Source organism: Solanum dulcamara, chromosome 6, assembly GCF_947179165.1.
Source record: "Solanum dulcamara chromosome 6, daSolDulc1.2, whole genome shotgun sequence".
NCBI classification, from domain to species: Eukaryota; Viridiplantae; Streptophyta; class Magnoliopsida; order Solanales; family Solanaceae; genus Solanum; species Solanum dulcamara.
In genome coordinates this window covers 15366542-15385728 of record NC_077242.1, presented here as the reverse complement: position 1 = coordinate 15385728, position 19187 = coordinate 15366542, and the positions used below count along the sequence as shown (strand labels likewise).

Below are 19187 nucleotides of genomic sequence, written 5' to 3'. Positions count from 1 at the left end.
TTATTTTGAAGAAAAGAGCTAAAAAAGGGGAAAATGCTGAAAATTTGTGCTGGAACTCGCAAAGAGTCCCTTGGCGACTCGCCAAGTGGACTCTATGATCACCTAAAGGAAAGGCAAGGCTAAGTGTCAAGACAAGTCGGTGAGCTATGAAGCTAAATGGCAATTCACCAAAGGTGGAAGGAGAGCTAAAATATGCTCGCAGAAAGAAGCTGAAACTTTTGCCTAAGTGAAGGAACTAAATGGCGAGCCTACGAGAGGAAGGAGACTTTCCAACATGAAAGGCGAGCTCGACTGAACTCGCCCAAAAGCTCTGCAACATCTAAAAAAATTGAGCAATGAAAAGACGAATTCTATATCTGATTGATGACTCACCGAACAGGTCCGCGATATGGATCGTGCTAGCCAACCACTCATAATGAAGACTAAAGGACTTATGAGCTAATATGAAAGACGCCGTCTCATTTGGCAATGCACTGATCACTTCGGCGGGCACGACTTATGTCGCCGAAGTGGTCCTGGCGTGAATTTTTGACTTTTTTTGGAGAACTTATAAATTAATTTTTGAAGTGAGAAAAAGGCACTTTTGGACACCTGAATTTTCTATTAAAAGAAACTTGTATTCTCTGAATAATATTTTGAGCTACAATCTTGAGGTTTAAGGGTTTTGTTCTAGTTTTTGATTTGGAGTATTGAAAATTTGTCAATTGTGATGGATAATCTTTTTGGTGATTCTTATTTACTTTTCATTATGCTTGGCTAAAAACTCATACCTTAGGGGTGTGATTATATAATTGAATACACAAATTAGATGTGGGTATTAGTAGTTTCTTGATTTAATGTTGTTTTGAAATGGGTTCGGTTATTTATTCATGTTTTCATTTATGAATTGAAGTTGCAAATTCGATTCTAGCCTTAGATCTCTATGTTTACTTTTGAAAGAAGCTTAGAGTAGAATAAATAATTGATAGTTGTATTGATTCTTGTCTTTACAACCAAACTTGATAAAGTGGGATAAACTAAGGATTTGGATTGCTTTGTATCGTTAGACTTGCTGAGGTTCGAAAGAACTCGCTTGAAATATAATAGTTGATTGAAAAATGGTTGTTATAATCATAATCCATCTTGCCCATTAAGACTCAATAAGTTAAAGCAATTTGTTAATACCCACTAAGCGAAATTAGTATTCAGTTACACACTCGTAAGGTTTCCTCTCTATTTGTTGTAATCTCGCATCCATTGCTTTAGTTAACATTAGACTACTAAAACTCTTTTAAAAGTGATAACTAAAATTTATTGATTTATATCATGTCTCAATTTATTTATTTTTACTCTACAAAAAGTTAGAATGCTTGCATACTTCGTGATTGAATTCTCTTCAATATCGTTCCTCGTGGGTCAGTCCCAACTCAGATTTATACTTGTTAGCAACTGTCTACACTTTGACTTGTTAGAAGTGTAGTTTAAATGTTATCAAAAAGCTACCATTTGAGGCCAATTATCCGAGATATGAAATATTTAAATTTCAATTTAATGAAATTTTTAATAGTCCAGGAGATATCCCAAATTTCTCTATTAGTAGAGAAAGAACCACCATGTAGAATGGTATTTCTCCTTGTCCAAAGAAACCACAAGATGACATTAGGCAGTGCATTAAAATCCATCTTCTTTCTAGGATTGCCTTTAACATTCTACCATTTCATTAATACTTGTGTTTGCAACAAATTTTAAAGTGATGAACAATTGCAATTACAAAAAATATGAAGAAACAAGAATATTTTATTGATAAATAATGCGGTTCAATTCTGTTCCTCCCTTAATTCTTTTCTCTGGATTTTCTCCTTGATTTGAGGGTTGTTAGTAGCGTATTTCTCGAACTAGGGTAATTTGAACTTGATCACCATGAAAGAATTTGTGGATCCTCTTGAAATATTTGATTATCGAGAAGAGTTTGACATATTTTGATCTCTTTATGAATATTCTATGAAGTTGTGAAATTTTCAAGATGTCTTTTCAAGGGAATATAATATCCTTTATATAGGTATCAACTAGGGTTTAGGATAGAGTAGCCTTCAAGAACCCTAACTGAAATTGAACACATCTTGTAGAGTCTCATAAAATTTCGATGTGTACAACTTGTTTTACCTGAACCCATGGTCCCAAAAGACCAGTTGCACCTGAAAAATACCTCCACAAGATGACTTCATATCTCTCTCTCTCTTTGTCAATTTGTGTGTGTCTTCAAAATTTCTGTACCTTTCTTATGTGTTTGCCAACTATTTTTAGTTGTTGTGTATTACTTCTATCGTTCGACTGTGATGGTAATGTATGTCAATAAAGATACTTTCATTTGCTTCCCTTTTTCACTAGCAGGCCAAATATCAAAATAGGGAAGATACTTGTTGGGGGGGAAGCATCACAACTAAAGTTTGATATGATGAAAATATTGAAAATAAATTGGACACGAGAATTTTACGTGGAAACCCCTCTAATTGATAGAAGGGAAAAACCACGGGGTAGAAGGATCTCACTATAAAATATGGAGTACACTGTTCTCAAATACAAGGAGAAAACAACAATTAACACTTTTCTCTTGTAAAAGGAACAACTACTAAAGAGGACACTCAAGACTACAATATTTATCTTGGTGTATAACTCTTTTTGTATTCTTACTCTCTCTTTCTGGGATTTTTGGATGATCTAAATGAGGGCAAGAGGCCCTCCATTTATAGAAGGATGAAACGCGTAAACGCGTTAATTAAAAGAAAAGTTGGGCAGTACACGTTTTCTGTTTTTCAACAAAACGTGTTGTTCCCTTTTTGCATTTTCAACTTTTCTTTTTGACTTTTTCTTTTCTTCTTTTTCTTCCTCCTTTTTTTGACTTTCTGTCTTCTTTGTTTTCTTTCAATACTTAGGGGTCGTTTGGTTTGAATACAAGTTATGGTGATATTAGTTATGCAAAGATGTTAGGTATGTTGGGATTGGTGATTCTGATATTAGCTATTCTGGTATTATTTCTTAGTAAATATTTGGTTTGTTATATTAAAAATAATATGCATTGCATAATTTCTAAGAATAAGTTGTTTGCTTACAAAAATATTTTCCATAAAATTACCACTAGATCGATCGAGCATCAGTGATTTCATATCTAGTCGAAATTTTGTCTAATTAATCGAAGTGGGTAGCTCTAGTAGACCCATAGATCATAGAACAAATAGGGTACTGGATAGGCCTAAGAACCACACTACACGATGTCATATGTGTGACTCTCACCACATACAGCTCGCACAAAGACGCCAAAATTCATCTCGAACCCTTTCTTCCACCTCTCCTCTCCAATCCATCGGAATAGCTTTTGGATGAACTAGAAGGGCGGTCTCATTTGTTGGGAGCCGGATGACTAGGCTGCGCGTAGTTATCCAAAATGGTCTAGGAAAGTCTTTCTTTATGGTATTTCCATAAATATTTAAGACATTTTAGGGATAGACTAAAAAAATATTATTTTTTTTTAAAAAATCATTTAAAATCGATGTCTCCAAATTTGAGCGGTATTACCAAAAAAATCTCAAATTTATGTTCGTAAGTCTTTGATACGAGATGCAGGACAATTATAAATACCTGAGGTTACACTTTTAGATCATAACTCCCTCAAATTCCTTTTTATCTTTTTCTTAGGTTCCATTCTCTATTTGTTGCTCTAATCAGTCTTCATGTGAACCGACACCAGTCATTTAAGTTCCCAGTGATGGTATTGAAGATAGATTTCTTCATTTTGTTTGGTCATAACAAAATGACAACCAAGAAATTTCCATAAATATTTAACAAAATTGGTGTAAAAACAAAACGAAACAGATAGAGATATCGCAAGGAATTATTTGTGTGTAAAGTTATAGGAGTAATCTGTAGAGGAAATCCTGGCTTTGGATGTGAGAGTAACTAGGGACAGCTTGCTGTGTTTTTGATTTTTTTTTTTTTTTATACTATCACTAAATTATTGTAAGCATAAATGGAAAAGGAGATAAATAATTTAATATAATAGATTAAAAATAGTTCGCCAGAGTGTTTTTCATGAATATATCTTTACATTAGCTTATATATTTTTTAATTTTCTTTTTTCATTGGATTTATTCTTAAAGCCATGATTTTTATAAGTATGGCCTTGTAACTATAAATAAACTTGTCCAGATAAATTGTGTTTGGATAGAGTAGACTTGTATTACACCTGCTAGAACTCATTTATCCATTTTCATATGATCATAATTGGGAATGAAATCTTTTTCTTTCTTACTATACATAGAAACGCGTTACAGAGCAAGGTTGTTTCGTTTGGATATAAGTTATGATAAAATTAGTTATGATGGGATACATTATGTTAGGATTAGTTATATTGAGAGTAGTTTTTATTGTTTATTCGGTTTGTCATATTCAAAATTATATTCATTGCATAAATCTAAGAATAAGTTGTTTATTTACAAAAATACCCTCCACCATATTTTATATTTTTTTTTACATTTTATTAAGCAAGCTTTAGTTATTCATTCTTAAAAATAAAATTTTCATCTTATTTAACTAAAATATTTTTGTGTATGCATTTCCATGTTTGTGCAGTATGTTTTTTAAAATTAAACTTTCATCTTATGTAACTTAAAATAACACTTCCATCTTATTTAGCTTTAAATTAAATTTTCATCTTATTTGGCTTAAAAATGAAACTTTCATTTAAGTTTAAAGTAAAATAAATTTTATTTTTAAAATTATCTATATTTTAAAGTTATTTACATTTTATTTAATATATAAAATATAAATTTTTTAAGTGAGTAATAAACTATTTAAATAAAATATGTAATTTAATAGTGAAGTGAACATTTTAAGAGAAATCAAAATATAAATAAACATAAGAATTAAATAAATAAATTCAATTTATTATATATTCATAAATAGAAATTATATTTAAAAATGTAATTTCTAAATAAAAAAATATTTTATCATAAAAACAGTGATTAATAGTTTAAGGGGAGTATTTTTGTTATTTAATATACTTTATCTCAGAATAAGTCATTCTGAAATTACTATTGAAGGAATTACTTATCTCAATATTAATTGTTAAATTTGGGATAAATAATCACACATTCTATGCAACCAAATGAGGAATTAACCGAACATTTAAAAATTATTTTGGAATTAACTTATATACGTCGATACTAGAACACGTGTTATTATGAATATAATAATTGTACGGCACTATATGATTTGAATTTTAATTTGATATATAATTACATGAATTTTACTCAAAATTCATTATTTAAGAATTATTTTAAGGATAAATGACAAATGTCCTCATTTTATTGAAAATTTTACACCTTACTTGCGAGTGTAATATAAAAGGATTAAAATGAATAAAACTTATTTGAGTTGTCTAAGTGAAAATTAGTAGCAACATTAAAGAGATTGCAGATGAGTTCAACCTTATAATATTTATCCTATAATTTATATCATAATAATGAGATAAATTATCTAATAAACATGATGAAATAACTTATTTCAAAATAATTAATTCCAAAATAAGTTGTAACCAACCAAACAACCCTTTACAGATTCTCTCTTTCCTCCTCTAATTTGATCTATAAAGAGCTTCTTTTAGGCACACAAAAAAAAAATACACACACACAAGTCATGGGAAACTTGAGAATTGTTATGTTGCCATACTTAGCTTATGGTCACATCACTCCTTTTTTTGAACTAGCCAAGAAACTCTCAGATAGAGGGTTCTCCATTGATATATGTTCCACTCCCATTAATCTTAGCTTCATCAAGGAAAAAATCTCAGAGAAATACTCTTCCTCAATTCATCTTGTGGAACTTCACTTACCAAACTTACCTGAACTTCCTCCTCATCACCACACAACCAATGGCCTTCCAAAACATCTTAAACAAACTCTCTTTAAAGCACTTAAAATGACCAAACCACAATTTCACCAAATCTTGAGTGATAAAAAACCTGATTTTTTGATATATGACATTATGTTACTATGGTCAGCTAGAGTTGCATCTACTCTCAACATTCCATCATTAAAATTCTACACTGTAAATGCAGCTATTTTTTGTTATTTTTCCCATTTTTATCGCAAACCAGGAGAGGAATTTCCTTTCCCAGCTCTGTATATGAGGGATTATGAGAACGAACAAATGACACATGATGTTGCAGATGACGCGGAGGTAGAAATTGACAAGGACAATCTCACTGAATTCGACATGTTTGTGCTTGTTGATAGTTCTAGATCAATAGATGGGAAGTACACAGATTATCTTTGGGAAACAGGACAAGCAAAAGTTGTACCTATTGGAACACGATTTCATCAAGATCATGTTGGTAACCTTGATAATAATGGAGATGATATGGATCTCATCAAATGGCTTGACATGAAAACAGAGCATTCAACTGTTTATGTCTCTTTTGGGAGTGAGTATTTCTTAACCAAAGAAGAAATGGAAGAGATAGCTTATGGACTAGAGCTTAGCAATGTTGATTTCATATGGGTTGTTAGGTTTCAAAAAGGAGAACAAGTGGCACTTCCTCAAGGTTTTGTAGAAAGAATTGGAGACAGAGGAAGGATAGTTGAAGGATGGGCTCCACAACAGAGAATTTTGAACCATCCAAGTATTGGCGGATTTGTAACTCATTGTGGTTGGAATTCTTCACTAGAGAGCATAGAGTTTGGTGTTCCAATCATAGGTATCCCTATGCTTTATGATCAGCCTCTTAATGCTAGATTGCTGGTGGAAATTGGAGTAGCTATTGAGGTCCCAAGAGATGGGAATGGGAATCTTGATAGAGTTAATATAACTGAGAATATTAAACGTGTCATTAGTGACGAGAATTTGAGAAAGAATATGTGTAATCTTGGTGAGAATGTGAGATCGCGAAGAGAGGAAGAGATGGATGGAGTTGTTGAGGTTATACAACTGCTGCGCGACGAGAAGAATGCTGCCTTAATGAACAAATGACGAAGACTTCATATTTGTGTGTCTCTTGTCTTGTTATTTTCACTCCCTTTCTTATGTGTTTGCCAACTATTTTTACTTCTTGTGTATCACTGGCAATGTATCTCAATAAAGGCACTTTCATTTGCTTCCCTTTTTCACTAGTAGGCAAAAGTTGGATCAATTCGCAGCATCGAACCAAAAAACTGGTCCGACCTTACCGATATCAGGCTGTTAGTGAGCCAGTCTTATCAAATCGAAATCGATTTTGTAATTTTCAAATACTGGTTAATTTTGTAGCCGAGTTTGTGCAAGTAAAAGTCAAAGAGTTTGACAAAGAAAGAAGCTTCCAACCAACACACGCTTTCGTTTGCCGTAGGCTGTTGTTTGTTTACCGAAACATTCAATCTCTTCTTTTTGATTTGCAATAAAGAATGATATTTCAACAACTACTTTTTTCCCCCAAGCAACTCTTTCCCTTTTCCGCTATCTTTATCTTCCATTCACAGGTATCTCTCTTTCTTTTCTTGATTTTGGATTTTATGGTCGCTGTCTTGATTTTTATTATTTGGGTAAAGCAATGGGTTTGCGTATATATTCTGATACAAACTTTTAAAGATTCTATTTTTAGGGGTTTACTTTATTTAATTTATTGGATGATGTTTAATACTAGGATTTTTTTGTATGTATGTATGGTTAGAAGTTGTTTGACATAATATGAATGAATACTATGGGAATTCAAGAGGAAGCTCGAGTTCTGCATCTAGTTTGAATAGCAATTCTCAGCAGGGTACTGAGGATGATCATGCCATTGCAACAATTTTAGCTGAAGAAGAAGAAAATGCTCGAAAGTATGATGGCAAGCTTGGGAAGAGACTTTCTCATTTGGATTCAATACCGGTATGATATGATTACATTTTTGTTTTATGGATAGACCACGTGCCTCATATTTAGCTATAAATTCGCCCCTCATAACTTCTAGTGTCTTCTAAGATCCATAGAAGATTACAAATCCAGGGAACTTTTTGACTTTTTTATGAACAAGCATCTAAATTTATATATTTGTTTTTTATTTTCTGCAAACTCTAGCAAAAGTATATCTGAATGAAGATGTGTTTGTGTCCATAGTTTGCATTTCTGTATACTACTTCATGAGCTTTATCCCATGGAAACCTATATCTGCATTCTATTTACAGTCTTACTTTCCTGCCAGCACACTCCACGGGTAATTGGCGAGATACCTGACCCAAATGATGCCACGCTAGACCATGGGAGGCTCTCTTGCAGGTTATCCATCACTATAGTGCACAATTGTTCAGCCTTTGGTTGACTTACTTTTGTGAATTTAGCATATATCAATTTCAATCCTTAACCCTATTTATTTCCTCTATACATTGATATAAATTGCTGGGTTACTTAATATCCTGCTCTAACAATATTTTCCTCATGATCAAATTTTTTCTTATTTTATTTCTAATGTTAGAGCAAGCACTTGTAACAAAGATAGATGTGACTACCTTTCAGGGTTGATAAGGGAGTTGGTTCACATTACAATTCCATTGACTCATCCGTAAAGCCTTTTTAAAAAATCTGTAAGAGCAAAGCAAGGATGGAGCCTACGTTGTGTAGAAGAGCCCAGATAAATGACTTCAGAGACTCTAGTTGAAAAGGCTTTTTCTTTTGTGATTTCCCATCAAAAGAAAAAAAGAAATTAGATATATGCTATAAGAAAACTAGTCGCTAAAATCTTATAACTGCATCTTTCTATCAAAATCACGATAAATTAGTTTGTGAACTTCATTGATATGATTTTTTACTTCATATATTTCAAGCAATTATACTATTTCAATTATTTGTCAAAATTATTATCTTTTGTGCTCATAAACTTTACAGATATGTGTGTGTGTCTGTCTCTCGCTCTCTCTGTCTCTCTCTTTATATATATTATATTTACCCCTTCATTAGTACCTTTAATCATAGCCGAAGCCACACTTAAATTGCACTTTGCACTTAAAAGGTGACCAACTTGTTGATGCTTTCTATGGCTTTCCCTTTGACAACTCTGATCCTTTGTTTATCTTTGATTCAGGTTGTCAACGTATGGTCTCGCTGAAATGCAAATTGAAGGGGATGGGAATTGCCAGGTTGGTCTTTTTGACTTGTCGACAAGCTTTTGTTGCACTTGAGACCTACATGCTACTTATTAATTCACAGGCGATTTGAACCTGCTTTGTGACTGTATACTTGGCTTATTGTAGTTTCGAGCCCTTTCAGATCAGTTGTATCATAATCCAGAGTATCATAAGCATGTAAGGAAGGAGGTCGTTAAACAGGTACAGTTGCATGTTTTAAATATTTGCTTTTCATTGTTGGGAAACAGGATGTGTGAAAACTAAAAGTTGAGAATTACATAATGATTATGTTTGAGGATTGTGTTCATCTAAGATTGCCACATTCTGTAGCTTAGATTATTTTTTTTGTGAGTTATAGTATAAAGTGAGGAGCCATACATAGGACCTTTATGAACTGTATGTATGATAGCAGTAGTAGCCAAAATGGAAAACATCAGCAGTTGTCACACAAGTGATGCCACCGACAGGTAAAAATGAGGTTTGCTCATTTTAAAGAACATGGTTTTGGTATAAGTACGTCTTAACCATATCTCAGTCCATCTTAAAGCTATTATACAACAGCCTTCAGATAAAGTTGCTCACAAAAAAGATCCGGTTAACTTCGTCGATGTATACCAAAGGAGGTGCTTTAATCTGTGTTTCAGAGAAGGAAAATGAAGTTATAGTAGAGTATAGACCTGAAATTGTTTCACTGTAGAAGGAAACCGAGAAGCTACAGAAAACAGCAATCAAGCCAATGTTTAGGGACTAGAATAAAAGTGAAAACTGATCAAGCAGAACAGAACTCCAAGGAAAATCTGTAGCAGCAGTTTACTTCTTCTGGGGCAAAGTCATGACCCCTAAACTAAATTAGTGAGCCTAACATGTGGCACATATAAGCCATGATTAAAAGTAATAGCAAGCCTTCTAATCTGAATGACTTACAATTCACCTACTTCTCAGTTAGTTGTCAAACCTGCCCAAATATAGCGGTCAAGTTGGTCATTTGGTGACTAGGAGGTGGCACTAAACCAAGTAGATCATTAAAGTAAGTAAATAATCATTGGCACAAGGACAAGTATGGAACAACTTTACCATAGAAAAATAGAAAGACAATGCCCGACTTTTTGTCCGAAGGATGGGGAATATACTGAAGTGCGAAAGTTTTAGATTAAGAGTTTAAGGGTCAAAGGAATTTGTTAAATCAATTCTGTGATTGATAAATCTGGAATCAAATTTGTAATTGTAGATCAAAAATTCTAGTTGAACCTAAAACTTCTTTGTCCTTAAAAGTAACATCCTGTGGTTGCAAGATTGTGTTCACCTGCGGACTTCAGTTGAAACAGTTGGACTTTCAAACTTGATTGACTGCTAGTTTGCTTGAATTATCATTGTTTAGATCTTTACAAGTTTTAGAACTGTAGATGCTTGTCACCAACCCTATCCTACTTTTGTTTGTTTTTTGATTTCTTCTCACAAGTCTGATTGTATTCCTATTGTACACATCATGGTACTATTTCTTTTCTTTGTGAAACGTTTGGTTCTCCATTAGGTTTTAGCACATTAGAATTCATTTTTTTGTTAAGAAAAAGAAGGGTTCATCTCTAATGCAACATTCTCAGTACCTGTTGCTATTAAATCTAAAGAACTATGCTTTGAATAATTGCCCGAGGACTTACAGACTGTTAGCTAAAGTAGGCTAAGAAATGGGAAAAGAGTAGGCTTAGAACAATTATTGTATTATCGGAGTGCAACATTTCTGGTCAAATTTTCATTTTGCTCCTCCTGGGTGACTTGTGCATAATAATAGAGTAACAAAGAAGAACTTTCCCGGGTTTTATCTGAGACTCATCAGCTCAACTGCTTGACCTAGTTTCTGGATCTAGTAAATATTAACACAATCCTCTACTTGCTTGAGTTTGACGTTATCTCTATAATCTAGTTTTTTTCCTACATGTTTCTTATCCTAGTTGGAAATTCATTTCAGCTAAAGCACTTTAGAAAGTTATATGAAGGTTATGTACCCATGAAGTACAAAAGCTACTTGAAGAAGATGAAGAGGTAAGCTGTCTGGTCAATTTTCAGTGCTTATAGCGGGAAATCTCAGTACTTTACCTACATATTCTCGTTCTAACCAGGTTGGGAGAATGGGGAGATCATGTCACTCTACAAGCAGCTTCTGATAGAGTAAGTTGAAAGTTTCTCTTTTGTTCCTCAACAAGCATTGGACTGTTGGAGGTATATATGTGGTATGCTTGTATGTATACAGCATTTTGAACTAAGAGTTAATGGCACTGTTGAGATAGCATAGAAAAAATATGATGATATACTTGTGCAATATTATGACACATTGTGATTCGGAACATTGCATACGAGAAAAAGCCAACAATTGATGTATTGCCTGTGCAGAAAAATTGATGCATTGCAGTTTGCAAATCTGAGCTTGTTAAATGAGAAAAAAGCAATGAAGCAACCTTGTTAGTAGCATCCTATCATTGCATAATATACATAGTGGCAAAGTTTCCTGTGAAAAAGTTGAACAAATTTAGGAAGTGAATTTTTGAGTTGGTGTTGGTATATAATATGGTAGAATTAAAAGTTATGAGTGTGGAGCAATTCTGCTCAGCTTCCTGGTTTCACCATGGTTGAGCTGTTAGACTTTTATCATTTGGTTTTCATGAAAGTTCTTTCTGTTAAGACGTAAAACTCTTCAGTGAATTATGATGGTTCCTACTTAGAACTCTTTGACTATGACGTGTAGAGCTTTATTCTTGACCCAAGCTGTCACTGTAAATAACCTGATCATCTCAATACGAACATTTCGAATAGTCCCTCTCACTTCCTTGCAACATGGACATCATCTCATCTGTTTAACCCGATCTTTTTATGTGCTATACCTGCGTTGCATGTAGGTTACTGAAAAGTAACTATAGATTTTAGAGCAGAAATGAGAAAGAGTTAAATTTGGCCTGTGGCATCTTGTCAATTTACATTAGGCTTTAGAAGGCATACATTTGTCTGAGACATCAAATATGTCTTTGAAAAAATAATCTGTATAACAAAGTGAAGTGAGTCAGGATTGGAATACCCTTGTGTTTTGTTTCTGTTTTATCAACTTCAAGAAGGAAAGACATATTATCCCAAAAGTCAAAAGCATTTATGGAAATCAGAAAATGGGTACAAAAACCAGCAGTGCTGGCTCATTTATCGTGTTACTGTGTCAATGAAACTAAAGAAGACAAGAATTATTACTTGTTAATAGTTAGCGACAAACATAAAGAAGAGAAACTGTTTTAAGAAACGATATCTTCTGCCTCTTTTCTCCTACCAGTGAAGGGATAGAATTTAAATAATCAGTTCATTGTTACCGATTGAAGTTCAATATAGCAACAGGCATGAAAGCAAGTTATAAGCCTCTTGTTCATACATTTTATCTGCATTTTTTTTCTGTTGTTGGGTGCTTGATGTTGCTGTCTTCTAACACTATGTAATTGCTTGGATTTTATTTGCAGTTTGGGGTAAAAATATGTTTGGTCACCTCTTTCCGGGACAATGGCTACATTGATATCCTTCCCAAGGACATACTACCTTCTAGGGGTACATACATCTTTTCTGTTACCTAATGATCATGGCACAATCAATACTTATGACAATTATTTCATTTATGATTATTAATTCTTAAATTTCCTGCTTGAATGATTAAAAATCAAAAATACAAAAAATATATCTGAAAATTGCTAAATAACAATAAAATAATGAGTTGTGATATAAAATCCAGAATTTAAATAAAGTAGTACTTGCTGTTTTTTGTTTGGGACAAGTATCGTCCCAAAGTGAGTGAAAGTATCGTCCCAAAGTGAAATGGTACTAAGTAATTGTTTAAGTACTAAATTAATGCACTTTTAATTTGTGACGGCATTGTTACATCATTTAACCAGGTTGATTCCAAACGTCGAGAATTCACTGTCACATGAGCCACACAATTCTTGTTAAGCTTTATTTGTTACGAACTGTAAACTTGATCCATGCCAAAAAAAAGTAACAATCAGTGGGTGCTCCTGTTTTATTGTTCTCGTTTTGATGATATGTTGAAATTGTTTTCCCAAGATATTGAATCATTTTTGCTGATGTTCTCTACTGATTCTATTTATATAGATAAACACATATGTTCACGGTTATCTTAGGAAAGACAATTAAACCTGATAAGATTAACCTTGTCTGGCACCCAAAGGTGTAGTAACTGTAGCCTGGTGGTCAATTAAGTGAATTTGAGAACCATACAGTCTCAGGTTCAAATCTCAGATACATGTGCTAGTGGGAGGTAACATGTATCTAATGAAATTAGTCAAGATACACGCAAGCTAGTCCGGACACCATGGTTATAAAAAAAAAAACCTTTTTGATGAGTCAGTAAATTCCAAATCACTTGTTAGTAGATGTATCATGTTGTGCTGATGAATCTCTTGAAGGTAAAAAACTTTTTGACTTCTTGTTGTCAATTTTCAGAACTGTGGCTGAGTTTCTGGAGTGAGGTGCACTACAATTCGTTATACGAAATTGGAGGTAAGTATGTTATTGTTTTCGCTGTTGTGCAGTAATTGAGAAATTTGGTTCAGCTATACTGAGAACACATTTGTTTTTCTTTCAGAAGCTCCAGCTAGAGTTCCCAGAAAGAAGCACTGGCTTTTTTTCTAAGCTCATTCACCAGCAAAAATACTGCATACTGTATATTGATAACTCTACAGAGTCTACAGAGCATGGCATGCACATAACAAAATCCTATGTATAATATTACTGTATTTATACTGCTCAGTTTGTAGAATGAAAGAATAGTTTTATTAGATTCTAAATAAATTATTTATACATGTAGATCTTTTAACAGTAATATAAAAATATGGGCCTAAATTATTTAATTCTATTCAATTTGTGTGTGCATTGTGGCTCCGTCCGTGACTATTTGTCCCATTTAGTCACCAATAGTTTATTCTATAATGAGAAAGTTACTAGAAGTGGAAATTTCATATTCATGCTTTTATTTCATTATTGAAGCAAATAGATTTTTATCACTATCTAGAATCAGGTGTGATGACACTTACCTAATCCATCAAGACCAGTCAGCCTAAGAATTTGAACAATTTAAAGTAATCAGAAATGTAAAGTCTAATATGATATAAATAAGGATAAGTGAAGAATAGATTCTAAATTACCCAAGATTTGGTGTCACATGTACAAGCCACTATTTTAACAGAAATGAAAAGAGTATAAGTTTGTATGTCTCAATCCTCAAACAGAACAAGGCATAAGGTAAATGACGGCGAGAGTCTGCCGAAGAAGACGAGTTGCTATCTCTCACACACCAGAAGCTCGGTCCAATCAACAGGGAAGCTATGAACAGGAGGCACCAGGCTCAGATCCTACACATGTGTAGAAACAAGGGGTGAGCACCAATAATACGGTACTCGACAAAATGAAAACTTAACCCTAAGTAAAGCAATGCGGAACACGAGTACTCCTGACATCTCAACCACAATCCTCCACAACTACACACCTGCACTCAGACAATCCAATCTATACAGTTTATATCATAATTATACCAGAATTCTAGACAGTCCACAAATAGAAACTACAAATACATTCTCACCACAATACTCAGGCAAGTACGTGAAGTCTCAAATCATGATCAATCACAGGACGAAATAGATACAAATGCAATGTCAAATATTGTGATGCATGTCTGTCCTATGATACACATCCGCTAATCACCTCAAATCGGATCCCATGGGGGCTTCACATAGATCATGTATTCGCCGGAAAAGACCTCATCCAATATCTACCGGAAGAGACCTCAACAATAATATCTGTCGAAAGAGACCTCGGCCGCTGGAAGAAACCTTGGCAAATTACAACTTTGGTCCCAATATCCAGTACCTCATTCATATCATTTCTCAGTCATCACATATATAATATATGCACAAGTAATGAGTGAAGCAAGATAAATATTCACAAGGATGCCATATAAACCACAATCACACAATAGATCAATTTTCCGAAATCCACAACACTTAGACGATTAATCCCCATTCAAAATCTACTATCACACTTCAAGTCATATAATTCAATTCAATCTAATGACCCAACACACCCTAATCCCCTCACATAGGAAAATACAAAATTCAACATACTTAACAAATGTTAGAATTCCACTTGCCTTAGCCAAAAAGTCATGAATAATTTGAAATCACCGCTTTTACTCTCTGACGATACTTCAAATCACCACAATTTAATCAAATATACACTCACAATCACATTTCGAATCTATTGATGCTAAAATCAAGAAATTCGGGTGAAAAGGATAAAATGATCAAAAATTTTATATCGAAAATTGAACTCAAAATCTGATTATGTTTAGATGAAAATGTTCCTCAAGTAATCAGGAGTCTAATGGTGAAATCCGTTTCAAAAATGGAGTTAAAATGAGTTGAAAATAATTAAAAAACCAAATTTACATTATTCCTCCAACTCAAAATCACTAATTTCATGTCTAAAAATCCAAATAAGTCATGGATAATCAAGAAAATAGGTTAGAATAGCTTACCCAATGTTTTCCTTGTAAGAAACCCCTTCCAAATTGCCTATCCAAAGCTTGGAAACTCAAAAATGGTGGAAAATGACTTAAACCTCGACTAAACACTATTCAGACCACATTTGTTCTTTGCGAACGTGGACAACTTACTCTGCGAACGTGGAGACATCTCTTCGCGAACACGGATCACCCTCTGCGAATGCGAAGAAGGAATTCGGTACACTCCGCGAACGTGTCCTATTCTCCACGAACTCAGAGAAGGAACTCAGCTAGCTCCGCAACCGTGGAATTCCCTCCGCGAACGCGGAGAAGGAATTATGAGGCACCAGATAGCAGATTTTGGCAAGTCTCAAAGTCATGGAATAGACCCTCGAGATTCATTTGGAAGCCCATATACGCAAATCATATATGCAACCCTACTAAATTCGACATTCCGAAATCAATGGAATCATCAGAATTCAAATTCGAGGCTTCCTTGACCCGAAATCCAATAAGTCGCAACTAAACTACTTTCAGCACTTAAAATACCCAAAATACACTCGGGACCTCTAAAAACTATAACGAAGCCATTTCTAGTGTTAGAATCACCTCCCCAAAACCATTTGAACCATCAGAAATCCAATCCGAGCATCCAGACCTCAAATATTGACCAAAGTCAAACTTGGATCAAACTTTAATTCAATTTCCATCTTCGGACCTAAATTCCATGTTATGACTCCAAATCTGATTCCAATAATTCTCCTAGATCAATTTCCACAATCCAGAGCTGATGGAATCGAAGGAATTCCAATTCAAAACTCAAAACTCCAAATGACTCTGAAACTCAAATTTTTGACAACTTAAGCCTTTAAAGCTCATTTCTCAAGTAAAACCTCAACTTTTTACTAGATTTGCAAAAATTAACTTTCAGACCCAATCAAAAGTGACTCGGGGAAACTAGCGGGAGGGGTAAAATGATAATTTTATCAAAAATACCAAAAATGACCTTTAGGGTCATTACATCATCCACTACTAAAACCTATGTTCATCCTCGAATATAAAGCAAGGAACATACCTGGAGTCTCAAAAAGATGGGGGTAACAGGCCCGCATGTATGACTTTAACTCCCAAGTAGCCTCCCCCACGGACTGATACCGCCACTGGACCTCACCGAAGTTATTTCCTTAGTTCTCAACTTTCGGACCTGCCTGTCCAAAATAGCCACAAGCTCCTCCTCATATGTCAAATCTGGGCCCAACTCCACCGAATCATGGGAGATCACATAAGACTCATATGGAATGCAGCATCGTAGCATCGAGACATAAAATACTAGATGCACAGAGGATAGACTAGGTGGCAAGGCAAGTCTGTATGCCACCTCTCCCACTCGCTCTAAGATCTCAAAAGGGATAATAAACCTAGGGCTAAACTTGCCATTCTCCCCGAACCTCATGACACCCTTCAAGGGTGAGACCCTCAATCATACCTGATCCCCGACCATGAATACCAAGGGTTGAACCCACATGTCCGCATAGCTCTTATGGCGACTCTGAGCTGTCAACAACCTACCCTGAATCAGTCGAACCCACTCCATGGCATCTCGAATCAAATCGGTGTCCACCACCACAGAATCAAACCATTCAATGGGCGATCTACATCTCCGTCCATACAAGGCCTTAAAAGGAGCCATATGGATGCTAGAATGGTAATTGTTATTGTAAGCGAACTTTGCCAAGGGTAAGCGTTGATCCTACTGAGCACCAAAATCAATCACACATGCCCTTAGCATATCCTCAAGTACCTAAATAGTCCTCTCATACTGACGGACAGTCTGAGGGTGGAATGAGGTACTCAGATCCAATCGGGTATCCAATCCATGCTGCACGGCCTCCTAGAGGTGAGATGTGAAATGAGCCCCGATTCGATATTATAGAAACCGGAACCCCATGGAGCCTAACAATCTGACTAATATAGAGATGAGCTAACCTATCTGCCGTGAAATTAACCTTAACTGGAATGAAATAAGCCAATTTGGTTAATCGGTCAACCACAGCCCAAATAAAATCAAAACCTCCCACGGTAGTGGGCAAACCTGCCACAAAATCCATCGTGATCCTCTCCCACTTCCAAGTGGGAATGGGCATCCTCTAAAACTCACCTCAGGCCTCTGGTGCTCACACTTAACCTGTTGACATGTCAAACACTTGGACACAAACTCGTCGATGTCATTCTTCATACCACACCACCAATAGTGTTGACTCAAGTCAGGGTACATCTTGGCTATCCCAGGATGAATAAAATATCAAGTACAATGAGCCTCCTCAAGTATCAATTTGACCAACTAACCCACTTTAGGCACACAAATGCGACTCCCAATCTTCAAAACACCCTCAGAATCAAGCACTACTTCCTTAGCTTAGCCTCTCGCCAACTTGTCGTGAATGAGGCACAACTTCTCATCCTCAAATCGTCTCTCTCGGATCTGATCCATCAAAGAAGAACTGGCCTCTATAAAAGCAACCACTCGGTCGTCATCTAAAAGCTGCAATCTCACCAACCCATTGGCCAATCTCTGAACATATCTAGCCAAGGGTTGCTCCGCATCTCGAATAGCTGCAAGACTTCCCATACTAGAAGTCTTCTTACTCAATGCATCGACCACCACATTGGCCTTCCTGGGGTAATATAGAATAGTCAAATCATAATTCTTCAAAAGCTTAACCCACCTCCTTTGCCTCATGAAGTCCCACTAGCTGAAAATGTATTGTAGACTCTGGTGATCGATGAATATCTCACAATGAACTCCATATAAATAATGTCTCCATAACTTCAAAACAAATATAACCGCCGCCAACTTTAAATCATGGGTGGGATAGTTCTTTTCATGAGTATTTAATTGCCTCGAAGCATAGGCAATTACCTTCCCCTTTGCATCAACACTCCACTTAAGCCCACTCCCGATGTGTCACAATACACAGTAAAGTCAACACCCTCCTCAGGTAAGGTCAATACTAGCGCAGTAGTCAATAATACCTTGAGCTTTTGGAAGCTCTCCTCATACTCATCCGACCAATGAAATACCACATTCTTCTGAGTGAGCCTGGTTAATAGAGCTGCTATCGTACAGAAGCCCTAAACAAAACGACAATTACACCCTGCCAAACCCACAAAGCTGCAAATCTATGTAGCTGAGGTGGGTCTAGTCCACCCTCAAACCGCCTCGATCTTGGCCGGATCAACTCTAATGCCCTACTTGGAAACCACATTCCCTAGGAACTCTACTAAACTCAACCAAAACTCATACTTAGAGAACTTGGCATAAAGTTTCTCCTTTCTAAGCCTCTGGAGCATAATCCTCAAGTGGTGCACGTGATCTACCTCAATCTTGGGAGTAAACCAAGACATCATCAATAAAGACAATCACAAATAAGTTCAGATACGGATGAAACACCTCATTCATCAACTCCATAAATATTGCTAGGGCATTAGTCAGCCCAAGAGACATAACAAAAAACTTATAGTGGCCTTATCTTGTC

The 19187-nt window shown here is 35.2% G+C and overlaps 3 protein-coding genes across 4 annotated transcripts; 2 read left to right on the top strand and 1 right to left on the bottom strand.

The window, feature by feature from the left end:
* Positions 1 to 5636: 5636 nt before the first annotated feature.
* On the top strand, positions 5637 to 7126 carry LOC129892306 (beta-D-glucosyl crocetin beta-1,6-glucosyltransferase-like). Its single transcript, XM_055967871.1, has one exon. It carries the CDS (start codon positions 5671 to 5673, stop codon positions 7000 to 7002), a length of 1332 nt encoding a protein of 443 aa, XP_055823846.1. The 5' UTR covers positions 5637 to 5670; the 3' UTR covers positions 7003 to 7126.
* Positions 7127 to 7215: 89 nt separating this feature from the next.
* Positions 7216 to 14022, top strand: LOC129892307 (OVARIAN TUMOR DOMAIN-containing deubiquitinating enzyme 11-like). 2 transcript variants are annotated; one of them, XM_055967873.1, is made up of 10 exons: positions 7216 to 7487; positions 7682 to 7878; positions 8192 to 8265; positions 9068 to 9122; positions 9237 to 9311; positions 11077 to 11150; positions 11228 to 11276; positions 12602 to 12686; positions 13596 to 13652; positions 13738 to 14022. In XM_055967873.1, the coding sequence occupies exons 2-10, from the start codon at positions 7696 to 7698 to the stop codon at positions 13782 to 13784; spliced, it is 699 nt and encodes a 232-aa protein (XP_055823848.1). In that variant the 5' UTR covers positions 7216 to 7487; positions 7682 to 7695; the 3' UTR covers positions 13785 to 14022. The 2 variants fall into 2 exon arrangements, with proteins under 2 accessions (XP_055823848.1, XP_055823847.1); XM_055967872.1 differs by having other exon boundaries at positions 7679 to 7878.
* Positions 14023 to 14193: 171 nt separating this feature from the next.
* Positions 14194 to 17759, bottom strand: LOC129892728 (uncharacterized). Its single transcript, XM_055968297.1, has 4 exons — positions 17472 to 17759; positions 17138 to 17401; positions 14447 to 14503; positions 14194 to 14208 (listed from the first exon to the last, which is right to left on the bottom strand). Exons 1-4 carry the CDS (start codon positions 17757 to 17759, stop codon positions 14194 to 14196), a joined length of 624 nt encoding a protein of 207 aa, XP_055824272.1.
* Between the last annotated feature and the right edge of the window lie 1428 nt (positions 17760 to 19187).

Coding starts and splice junctions, on each gene's coding strand:
- LOC129892306 (XM_055967871.1), top strand. CDS start 5,671: ATGGGAAACTTGAGAATTGTTATGTTGCCATACTTAGCTTATGGTCAC.
- LOC129892307 (XM_055967873.1), top strand. CDS start 7,696: ATGAATGAATACTATGGGAATTCAAGAGGAAGCTCGAGTTCTGCATCT. Junction 7,879..8,191: donor CTCATTTGGATTCAATACCG/GTATGATATGAT, acceptor CTTTCCTGCCAG/CACACTCCACGGGTAATTGG. Junction 11,151..11,227: donor TACTTGAAGAAGATGAAGAG/GTAAGCTGTCTG, acceptor CGTTCTAACCAG/GTTGGGAGAATGGGGAGATC.
- LOC129892728 (XM_055968297.1), bottom strand. CDS start 17,759: ATGGATTTTGTGGCAGGTTTGCCCACTACCGTGGGAGGTTTTGATTTT. Junction 17,402..17,471: donor CACCCTCAGACTGTCCGTCA/GTATGAGAGGAC, acceptor GGTGCTCAGTAG/GATCAACGCTTACCCTTGGC. Junction 14,504..17,137: donor TATTCATGGTCGGGGATCAG/GTATGATTGAGG, acceptor ACACATGTGTAG/GATCTGAGCCTGGTGCCTCC.